This window comes from Limulus polyphemus, unplaced genomic scaffold, assembly GCF_000517525.1.
Source record: "Limulus polyphemus unplaced genomic scaffold, Limulus_polyphemus-2.1.2 Scaffold520, whole genome shotgun sequence".
Taxonomy (NCBI): domain Eukaryota; kingdom Metazoa; phylum Arthropoda; class Merostomata; order Xiphosura; family Limulidae; genus Limulus; species Limulus polyphemus.
The window spans coordinates 16209-28720 of NW_013666130.1; the positions used below are offsets into that span (position 1 = coordinate 16209).

Genomic DNA, 12512 nt, shown 5'->3' on the forward strand with positions numbered 1-12512 from the left:
CATGTCCTGTACTTTTTGAATTGAATTTGTGTTACTAATAAACAAATAATTCATAAAAAAATTTCACACTTTGGGTATTCAAAATTCAGATAATTAGAAAAATAATTGTGGTATATGCAACAACCATTTCTTTATCACAGAACACAATTTTAAGTAAAAGTACTCTCCTCACAACAAGAACACAACTTTCACTAGTACTGTACATGAGGGTTTCATTATATTTTTATTGGTGTAATTTGCAAAATATAATACTAAAAAAATGGCGTTCTTACAAAAAACTTATTTTTTCAATAAAGGGTACCACTTTTAATATATATAAAAACATTACATTTTATATCAGCACAATCCAAACACTTTTCCCATGCAATACTTTTCAGAAATATCATTTTTTAGAAATTATCACTTTTTCTAAATTTTTTTCAATGAGGATTGAATACTATGATTAGTAATTACTAGTACAAACAGCTGTCTGTAGGGTGGCATTTCCGCTAGTATGTATAATTGTGGTTTTTCAAGCCATGGTCTAAAACTAAGGACTGTTGGATTCATATTGGAAAAATTGTTTACAAAAATCTCTTGTAAACAACATTTTCAATACTTGCATCTTCAAGGACATAAATTATTAACCAATTAAATAGCTGCACCCTAGATAGAGCTAACCATGAGAAAATATTGGTTGAGGTAAGTCCAATCCCAAGAGACAGACATCCGTTTTCCTAATGTATATTATAAGACCTCTTGAAAAATGTTCTTAATATTGCTACATCAGACAGTTTGTTTAGTGCATTGTAAATAAGGAGTAGGACTAAGAAACTTAGTACCAGCTTTCAAACTTGCTTGTTACTGTTAAGCCTAAGTAAAATGTTTTAAACAGAATTTCTTAGATTTTTACATCAAATTGTTCGTCCATGAAGATAATATCCACAGAAACATGTACAGTTGTGACAGAAATTATTTGTTTTGTGTAACAAATGTTATCATTTTTATTGTGTGTGTGTGTGTTTCTGTATACTGTATTGTTATTCCAACACTTTTAGAATTTTTATAATCTATTTTTTATAGATTGAAAAAAATATACTTGTACCTCAAAACAATTACTACAATAAACTGTCACACACACACATGCACTCACACACACACACACACACACACACACTAAAAATAATGATCGACGCTCAAATGCCTAGGTGCACTGACTGATTAAATTTTTTGAATTTGATAAACTTTCCTGAGTTTATGTTGCTTCTGCAAAATAAAATATCTTTTTTTATATATGATATTTATAGGAATTAGCAGCTTTGAAAAGTCAAAATTTCATATATGTTAACTACATTAATAGTTGGTGCCATCTTACACCAAACAAAAAAAAATAATTACATTTTCTGTAAAACAACATACACATGCCCCCCAGTGGCACAGCGGTATGTCTGTGGAGTTACAATGCTAGAATCCGGGTTTCGATACCCGTGGTGGGCAGAGCACAGATAGCCCATTGTGTAGCTTTGTGCTTAATTACAAACAAACAACGTACATACAGTATGGTGGAGGACAGACAAACATCTTGTATGTCTATGAGTTAATGCACTAGCACTCTATAAAAAAATGTAATGAAAAAAAATGGTCATCACTATTGCAGTAATACATAAACTCAGATGAAGTTGATACTACAACAGCCACCATAATGCTGATATGGAGAGCTTTTTCTTGAGTTATACCCACTTCCTACTTTGACTCATAACCTTACAGCTTCATCCTTTAAGACACTTCTGTGGCAATGACCATCAATTAATTAATTAATGTGAAACAATGTGGAAGGACATAAGGAGCTGAGTAACAGAAAGCATCACTACTTTGGCTGTTACCTCTTCGTACAAAGTCATTCTGACCATTTCACAGTGTATACCATATTTTAAGTATATACATAGTGTGCTTTTAAAGCTTATACAAACTTTGGGTGAGGTATTAATGAATACTGTAATAATATGTGATGTTATAAATAAATTGTGTGAAAGTTAGGATTTTTGTGTTATTTGTCATAGCATTCATCCCCATATTTTTTAAGCTCATAACCTGTACAAAGGATGGGTACCTCAGGTTGCTGTGAGATGTTTTTTTAAACAAAGTGTTATAAATACTTACATTATTTCCATTAAAGTTTTATTCTTTTTTTTTTTCTTTTTGATCTCTACATCAGTCTCTGTAAGTTTTTAAATGTGATTAAACTAATGACCAAGATAAAACCAGAATCATAAATAATTTAACTTTTGTTTTTTTTAAATTTAAATGATTCATTTTTGTATATTTCTTTGTGGCTAAAGATGGAGGCCTGTTATGTTTCACTCAAATAGTTTATTATATGTTAACACTGTATAATTCTTGGAAAACATGACAAACTGAGTTGATATTCATGAGCTGTATAAAACTAGAATAAAAATTAAATTACTTTATAATATTTATAATGTTACTTCTGTTTTAAAATCACATTGATACTTTTCTTTTCTTAGAAAACCAGAGAATCAAGAACAAGAAGGTCCTGCAAACCAGGTTGATATGCTCAAATAATTTTTAGAATTTTGTGTAATCAACATTCTATGCTTCAGTTTTTATAACATTTTGGTAATCTTACCAGAAATGAGAGTGTTAACTTTATTCCTAGACATAATGATTAACTTTTGTGATTAAAAATTCAAAAGAGCTGAATTTTAAGGTATGTTATAAAATATATGAATTATATATATGGTAAAAATATGTTCTTTGTTATAACTACTAAAATTTATAAAAATCTGATTATATAATACAATTTTCATTGATCAGGTTTTTCAGAGTCTGTTTTAATTGCTGTGGCTTTCACTAGTCTGGTTCCTTCAAGCAAAAAGAAAGAGATGAAATGTTGAACTCAATCATTTATTTGAATATGTAAATATATTAATTTGGATTAAATGTCTAGTGTTTCAAGTAAAATAATTACATAACATAGTGTATACTTGAAATAAGAGAAAAGGCTAATATTCTAATCAGATAGTGTTTGTCCTCTTCAGGTGGAAGAAGAAAAGCCTGCTGCCGAAGTAGAAGACATGGATGGAGCATGGGAAGAACACTTTAAAAGTCATGCAGACTCCAAGCCATTTGGTAGGGGTTTTATAATTATATGCCTGAGCTTTAAGTTTGTAAGGACATTTTTAGCTGCAATCTAAATTACTTTACATGGATTCTTCAACAGTAGATTTACCATTGGGATCCATATGAATTCAATTTGCTTTGTAAACTGTTTCAGGTGTCACATGACCAGGTGAAGTACTTTTAAACGTAACTTTCACAATTCTGAATTCATGTTTTATCCACTCACACACAATAAAATTTGAATCACCTTTATTTTCAGCTCAGTCGGTCACCTACCATGTTAAAAGTGACAAGCAGTATCATCATACTTGGTTTCTAAACTCTCAGCATGAGCTAATCAGCATGCTCGATCAGAGTTCCTCACCAAGATTATGTCAATACCAGTTAAATACATCCATTGTTATTAAAATTTGTGTTAAAACATAGAAAAAAAGGTTGACTGTATATTGTGTTGATAGACATAATTGGATTAATTAATGTCAGTGGATTATGGAAGGGTATCGATGATTGGGAAAGTTGTTTTTTTCAGCAGATCCATTGCTGTATTTTTTTATTGAATTGTTTGTCATGCGAAGTAACTGTTAATTATACAAGGTATGTACCAGAAAGTAGTATCATTTTAAATTGTCTCTACTCATTAATTTACAGATATAATTGCATTTTAAGCAATCAAACCTATATGTTGCTATCCATAATGGTATTCTTCATTTACTCAAAATGTTTAGCAAATTGGTTAGGTCTAAAACCTTCAGAAAAACCCGAGTCAAGTTCTGGCCAGATATGAAAGGCCAATGGGGAAAAAATTGGAGAACAAAAAGCCAAAAACATTTCCCAGAATTTTGAGTCAGAACGAATTCAGTTGGTATGTGCAGTGCAAGATATTGAGAGATTTTGACACTGCTCAATTTGTAAAGATGCAGGAAAAAGCAATGTGTATGCACAAAGGCACAAAAGTCCTGTTAACATTACAGATCTTGACCAATATTTAAAATGTAAGATAAACAAATAGAAAATAAAAACGCAGTGAACTTAGAAAATGGTTTTATATTATTTTGAATGAAGACATTATAGATTGAAATTGCAAAAAAATGAAATATAAAATAAAATGTTCTTAAATCCTGAAGGGGGGAAAAACTTTTAAGTTACAAAATTTCTATCATCATTACTTAATGCTTTAAATTGCTTATGTATGTGTATGCACATGTACACGTAACTGAAATAATTAACCCCTAAGTTAACAACATTTACTTTGATACAAAAATATGAAGTCTTCCTATTTCAAAAAATTCTCTATGACACTGAGGAGAAGTGACTTTTGTTTTTGCAATCTGGCTTGATCCTGATTTATGCACCAAATTGATTACAGAATCGCAAACAAAAATGTAAATAGCAATACTATCAATATTGCAGTGAGTACTTTACCTAGAAAATGAGTGATTTTGCACAATATTTTTGATTGTTTCTTTACATTCTATGTTATAAAAGGCAAAAATATATATTACACAATATGATGTGATATATTGACTCTGTCAGTAGTATAAAAAGAATTCAGTAACTTGATGATCAAGAAGTTACAAGGTTTAACATAATGGACTCGGAAAATAAGGTAATAGTGCAGACCTTCAGTCATATTGCTGCCTTTCAGTGAAAGTTAGTTACAGATTTTGCTGTAATCTTGAAACTTGTTCCATATTTATTACCTCATTGTGAAACCATGGAAATAATACTAAAATCAAATATTATTTTGTCAACATCTGATTTATATTAGATTTGCACACAGTTGCAATATGGATATCCAACTTGTTACATATTATCAACTTCATTAATAAAACTGTAAGCCTATCATTAGGAATTGCATGAATTACCTATTGTTAAGTTATCATTGTGAGATATCCAGTTTTTTTTGCACAGCAGTAATAACTGTATCATGAAAATATTTTTCAAACAATTTTAATAGTTGAGTGATGTATACAAAAATGTTCAAATTATTAAAATTTAGAAAAACAGTTTTATTATTATTATTATAGTGAAGTACACTTTTATAGTATTGGTTGTGAAACTGTATTTTATTATACTTTAATAATGTTGCAGGTCCTTCTTCAGTGGGAATGGACTTTTCTTTTGTTGGATTCAAACATGTGTATGGAATTCCTGAACATGCTGATGCATTCTCTTTAAAACAAACAAAGTAAGTTATCATTTAGAAAGAATATTATCATTGTTATCTATTCGGTAATAGTCACTGTAAGGAATGGATGTATAAAATGCATTTAGCTGTCATTTAAACTTTCCAGGAATTACATGTTGTTTACAATAAAAGTTGCTGTGTCTGATACAGCTGATATCAAAATACTAAAGAATCTGTTAATTAATAAATAAATGATTAATATGAAAGCACTGAAGAATATGGCCAGGGCTGTCGTGGCAGATTTCTTGGATCCTTCAATGTATTTAATTGTAGGCTTCTTTCAATACATAAATATGATGGAAAGTCAGAAATTTCATATAACCTCACCTTAGAAAAACTCTGCAGGAACTTGCCTCTTGTTGAAAGAAACTTGTAGAATTTTGAAACACTTAATAAAAAGATAAAATGTGGTTTTACAGCATAAATTTCATGCTGTTAAAATTATGATTTTAGTTTTTCTATAGCACAGCTATCACTGGTAACATCTCTGTTAATATCTTACTAAAGTTTATTTTCTACACCGAAGCCATGTAAAAAACAAAGACTGTTAAACTGAAGATTCATTTTAAAGTTTTTTTAGATTGTAAAAAATTTTCAGTAGGAGAATGATGTACTTTATTTTAACATTTTGTCTATTCAAAACATATTTTCAACGAAAATTTCCAGAAATCATAAACATAACATATCTGATAAAATGAAAATGATTGTGACAGATATATATAGTGCTGTTAATAAATGATTCTTGTATATAACTATCCTTTTTATAAAATTAGAAGTTAGAATTAAGTGTTTACTAGATTGTATTGTTGGTACACGATCTTTGTTTTCCATTTTTAAAGAAATGACATTCACAGAATATTTTCTATCAAGTAGTATAATAATCAAGGCTTGTAGGTGTGGAGCTGTTTTTAATCTATTTTATTTTTATCAATGTGGGTAATGTAAAAGGATTATCCATTTTAATGGTAATTAGTATTAAAATTAGTAGTTTTTTTGTTTTGTTTTTCTAATGATAATACTATTTTCCTTGCATCTTCAGAGGATCCACAGACCCATATCGACTTTATAACCTGGATGTATTTCAGTTTGAAGTTAATAACCCTATGGCTCTTTATGGATCAGTACCCTTCATGGTTGCTCACAGGTACATTCAGTTTTGACCCACAGTAATTTACTTAATATTTTTGTATTTTCTTTCTCTGAAGTTAAATTGTTGGAAAACTATGCTTTTTTTGTGTGTTTTTGAGAAAAAATTATTCGTAGGATATCTACTTGTAGAATTATATATATTATAAATGCTAAGTAGTAATGTGTGATGTATAGATGTTTTTATTTTCAATATTTCACCAATAAAGTTCTATTGAGGAAAAACACTAACCACCATGAATAAGCTTAAAAGGAGTTAGAAGAAGTTACATATTTTGAATTATGAAGTTGCATATGTGTATACCTATCTATGTACATATTTGTTGTTTTTCCAGATTGTTCTACTTTCTGTAGTATTATTTTCTTTAAAATATAACTGGTAAATCTCGTTAAGTATATTATTATTATGTTTATATTATTATTAGAAAATTTCTGTAATAAGTAGATTTTCAGTACTGATCTCATGAGAATTTTTGTTTTTATCTTAGATGCAGAACTTTACAGTTGCCCTAATCTCATGACTAAGAGTTTTCTTTTAGTAGGGCTGTACTAATCTCATGACCAGGAACTTCTATGAGTTTATTTTTGTCTTGGATTCATACATTTATCTGTGGCTGTATATATGTATTTATTGTTAAAACATATTTCCTCTGGTTCTAGTGATATAAAAACAGTAGGACTTCTCTGGCTAAATGCAGCTGAAACATGGATTGACATAGAACCTGCTACTCAACAGGTATAGTTTAATTATCGCTCTTTAAGTTATTGTCCCCAGATATAAAATTCTTTTTTAATTCTAGGAAACAAATGAATAATGTCGTAAGAATTATCTTATGGTAAAAGTTGAGTATTTTTTTTCAGTAAATAAAAGTTTAATTGATCCTCTAATTTAATCAAGATTAATTCTGTTTTCATTTTATTAATTAAAAGCAAAAGGGAGTTACCAAAAGGGAGTTTGTTGTGCATATTTCTGTCATTACAGAGTGTTGTTTCATCTATTGTTGACTTTGTGAAGGGCAGTACTCAGTTGCCACAGACTGATACTCACTGGTTCTCCGAAAGTGGAATCATCGATGTCTTCTTTCTCCCAGGACCAGGTCCAAAAGATGTGATGAAACAGAATGCTATTTTATCAGGAACCACACCATTGCCTCCAGTAAGATTATATTTTTGAAGTTATGAGTTATTCAGAAAAAATTATCATAAGATGTTCATACATTAGGCTTGCAAAGTAAATTGTGTACACATGATTTCAGTATTTATCCCATTCCTGCTTAAATATTTTTGCTGGATATGTAATTAAGATAGGTAATGTAATCCAAAAGTAATAATTACATATAATTTTTAAATATTCTTTAGGCCAGTTACTTGAAATAATGTACACACATTTATGAATAGCATTTGTTGTTGTTTTTATTTCTTTTCTTAATATTTTGAGTTATGAAGCTTTGTAATGTTTTTAATGTTATTTATCTTTTTTTTAATATCTTTTATTGCAAAAACATTACTTGGGAAGCTGAACCATCAGGCAGGTACTGAAATGGTTAATGGTGGACCCAATTTAATACTTTTGAATTAAGTCACCTAGTCAGGTTTTGTATAGTACTTTTCCATTGCTTACCACAGTGCAGTTAGAACTATAATGGTCTGTTTGAAATACTATATTTTTGTTGTATCCCATAACAGTTTTGTTTTGTTTTTTCTGAATAAGTTAAACGGTGGTTTATATCATGTCTTCAGAGACAATTTTTTGAGGTTAAAGAAAGTTTCAGGCATTTTGTTGATTAGTTTCCCTTGGATTTCCCCTACTTATTGTGTAATTTTGGAGAAAAGATTTCAAGCTCTGCTGAGTTCATCACAGTCAAAAATATCATCCCCATAACCACAGACCAGATGTAGGAGTAAGCTGTAGGAAGCTATTCAAAGTGATATGTTTTGTAATTTATAGTATATATATATCGTTCCCATAACTGTTACAAGTTTTTTTTTCTTTAACCTAGTCAGTTTTAAACATTCCATTTATACAATCTGCAGAAGTGCTAGGTGTGGTAGAGTGAGAAAAATGAATATTTATTTCTAAAATGGAAGTTGTCTGGTGTCAACAAAACAATGATCTGTTTAAAATATCGTATTTCTGTTATATTCCATAATTTTTTTTTATTTCCAAATTAGACTTAACAGTAGTTTGTCATGTTTTGTATGCTAAAATCTGTCTTTTGTTTTTGTGTAGTACTTTTCAATTGCTTATCACCAGTGTCGTTGGAATTATAATGACCAAGAAGATGTCAGAAATGTTGATGCTAATTTTGATGAGCACGACATTCCTTATGATGTAATTTGGTTAGATATTGAACATACAGATGGGAAAAAGTAAGTTTGTTTTGTATTTTATAATATTGTTACTGTCAGTTTAATGCAAAGTACAGAGAGAGAGAGAAAGATATTCATGAGACATGGTCTAATTTTAGAGTAGTATTTGCAAGTTTGTGTAATTATAAATTTTAATTGCCCTCCTAACCCTTTTGTAATAGGCTTTTGTATCTTACACAACCTTGTCTTCATAATATTTGGCAAACTTTCAGTATACATTAAGTCTTTTGTAGACAAAAAATCAGAGTTGTTAATTAAGTATTTTTACTAAAACCTTGTCCATAATTATATGGTGTCATAGTTTAACTGCTCTGAGTGCAAAGTGATTTTCATGTTAATACTAAAAATACTTTTCTTCATCTGAAAACTTTCAAATCTCATTTGCAGAGTCCCTAAAACCTCTTAAATATATATTTTTTCTGTTATTTTCTATACTATAAGCTATACATGGTCAGTTGATTTAACCAATCTCATAACCAACATAAAAAAGTTAGGAAGTAATTCTAAATTACCTTTTTTTTTTCTTTCTGGAATAACTGCATGGTGTAACAAGAAACCAAAATTGGTTATCCTAAGTAGCTTAAAGCTCATAACAGTATACATCTATTTATACTCAAGTTTATTGTTTTATTGGCTTTTGAACCATGTCTAACCAATAATCCTGCCACACAAGTTATAAATCATTCGGCAAACATGTAGCTCATGTTACTCTATGGAATTACGTAATACACTAGCTACTTGTGAGCATTCCTTGCGAAGAATTTTTATTAATATTATCCTTTATTGTGCCTAATCTAACCGTATCTAACCTAACAAGTTTATAATTGTTACACTTTAGTTACTTTTATAATAATAAATAAAGAATATACATGAAAAAGAAGAAATATAATACATGGGTGTTCTTTTTCTTTCCTGTTGACTGTCGATGGAACTTATACTCTTTTATACCAATGGTACTACCACACTGACTGATTTTTTTATTTAATTAAATGCTGCACCTAAGGACACAGAATAGTAACACATAAAAAGCAGACAATGTCCTATAAGTCTCCCTCTTGAAATTTGATGTAAATTACTCAATGTAATATAGTTATTACTTAAGCAGAGCAAAATTTTTATTGCCTTCTATCTTATTTGGTTACAGAGCCATAAACTAGAAAATCAGAACTCTCTTGCCACACGCACAAGTCACATTCTTTCTCTCTTTCACAAATTGCAAATAATTTTCTCTGATGTTCAATACTGTTATTTAAAACCAATAGAAAGCCAAAGTTTTAATCTATCAATTTTCTGTACAGAGAATTGGCTATTTCACTTTCAGTTCACACTTTATTCTCACGGGAAACACACTAAAGAGCTTAGCTAAATTTCTAACGGCTCATATCAAAATAGTTAGAAAATTATGTTAAACTGGAGAGCAAATGTCAGTTTTCATACTAGGGGAGACTGAGAATGTTTTTTAATATTTATTTATAAAATTAAGCCCTTAAAACTTGTATTAAAATTTGTGATATTAGATACATTTTGTTGCCAAGTATACATTGATAATAAAGTCATTTAAATTTTGAATGTAACTGAAAAAGATTGTGACATGTGCAGTTTGACCTACTTGATACAAAAAAAGGTTAAACTACATTGAAATTATTAATGTAAAAAGCTTTTTCCATAAGGTAATCATTATTAAACTATAAATTTGATGTATATCCATAGTTATTATTTTAATATTATTATTAAAATAAATACATTCTCCACAAAAAGGAAAAAAATTTTGAAATTTCTGTAATTATCTATTTAGGTATTTCACATGGGACAACCATAAATTTCCAAACCCTGAAGAAATGATTAATAACGTCACTGCTAAAGGTCGTAAAATGGTTACAATTATTGATCCTCATATCAAGCGAGACAGTGGCTACCATATCCACAGTGAAGCAACAAGTAAGGGTTACTATGTCAAAAATAAAGATGGACATGATTATGATGGCTGGTGTTGGCCTGGGTCATCTGGCTATCTAGACTTTGTTAATCCAGAGGTACGCGATTGGTGGGCCAGCAAATTTGGGCTTGACCACTACAAGGGATCAACTCTTCAGCTTTTTACCTGGAATGATATGAATGAACCTTCTGTATTCAATGGTCCAGAAGTTACCATGCATAAAGATGCCAAACATTACGGAAGCTGGGAGCATCGTGATTTACACAACATGTATGGAATACTCATGGTAAGGTACCAATAAATTTTGTTTAAAATTTACAATTATTGAAGGGTTTAAACTTTGTTCTATCATTTGAAATATCTTCCATCTTGGATACATAATGAGAACTTTATCCTACAGGTCACCTCCCTAGTCTTATGTATGGTTTCATATTCAGTCTTTATTCAGTAACATCCTACTTGAGTAAACAATTAAAATAGTTACACAGGCCTGCAAATTTAACCTTTGTAAAAGTTGTTTTGATTTTATAATGGATTTCCATAAGTCAGTTATGCAGATTTCAAAAATATTAATTTTTTTCTATTATGTAAGGATTTTTTATGAATCTGGAAGAAAAAAATACTCTTACTTTGATCAAATTATTTCATTTACCACAATGAATATTTTGTGTTATTATATTTGTTAACAAAAATACAAACAAACTGAAGAAAAGGGAAGAACATTGATGTCAAACGAATATGCATCCTCATTCATCCTGATTTTTTATTTTTTTTGTGAAATCTACACCTTTTAGTCTCAAAACTACATGTTGTGGTCTTTCTATTATGTATTGCGCCTGGAGCATCTCATTTCAATGATCACCAATAATCAGCCATCATACTGATGCTCCATCTTCCCTGATACTTCCTCTTCATTTCCCTGATGTCTTGATGAAACCTTTCCCTTTGTTCTTTGCTAACGGAACCAAGATTTTCAGGGAAATAGTCAATATGTGAGTGTTAGAAATGAACTTTCAAGCTCAAATTACAACCCAACTATTTGAATTTATCAATCATGTTATTGAAAATATTTTTGTTATTTGGGTCCTGGTTGTTTCCTAAATTTCTCAATAACATCTTCAAAGGCAATCCATGCTTCTTTTTCAACTTTCCTCATTGTCCTTTCAAACTGTTCATCTGAATTCAATTTCCTAATCTGAGACCCAACAAAAGTCTTTTATTTAAGTTTCGCTTCTGAAAGAGCTGAGAATTACTGACATAGATACTTGAAACAGTTGCCCTCTTTGTCTAAAGCCTTTACAAACTGCTTCATTAAGCCCAGTTTTATGTGAAATAGAGGTTATAGGACTTTCTTTGTGTGAACCAAATCTTCACATTCAATGTTTTTTTATCCTGGTATTAGGCTGACTCTGCATGGCCATTGCTTCTTTATCCAGTGCTGATTTCATGCTCAGCTGTTTTATTCACACAAAAGAACTGGAAACTTTGTATAACCAGATTTTTGACCCAACTTAAGTTACCACAGAGTAGCCAACCATGTTCTTGTGTTTCACCTTATTAACCATATCACCCTGGGTACCCTTTACTGTGCAAGACACAAGATTTTAGTGTCTTACATTCAAATTTTATTTGAGTACTTTGTTTATGTTATACCAATTAGAATAGCATAAAATCTTAGCTAATAATCCATATTTTAATAGTATACAAGTTTTAAGTTTTTAATTCTTACAAGGCAATAATTTAAAAAAAATA

The 12512-nt window shown here is 29.9% G+C and overlaps 1 protein-coding gene across 4 annotated transcripts in view; it reads left to right on the forward strand.

The window, feature by feature from the left end:
* Window positions 1-12512, forward strand: part of LOC106458825 (neutral alpha-glucosidase AB-like) — a 52265-nt gene that overhangs the window by 15461 nt on the left and 24292 nt on the right. For 3 of the 4 annotated variants that reach the window (XM_013918374.2, XM_013918373.2, XM_022385167.1), the window contains exons 5-12: window positions 2505-2544; window positions 3039-3129; window positions 5212-5308; window positions 6348-6452; window positions 7115-7190; window positions 7437-7610; window positions 8685-8824; window positions 10620-11046. In XM_013918374.2, the coding sequence (XP_013773828.1) occupies window positions 2505-2544; window positions 3039-3129; window positions 5212-5308; window positions 6348-6452; window positions 7115-7190; window positions 7437-7610; window positions 8685-8824; window positions 10620-11046 (1150 nt within the window). The remainder of the gene's footprint in view (window positions 1-2504; window positions 2545-3038; window positions 3130-5211; window positions 5309-6347; window positions 6453-7114; window positions 7191-7436; window positions 7611-8684; window positions 8825-10619; window positions 11047-12512) is intronic. The other variant, XM_013918375.2, reaches the window with a different exon arrangement.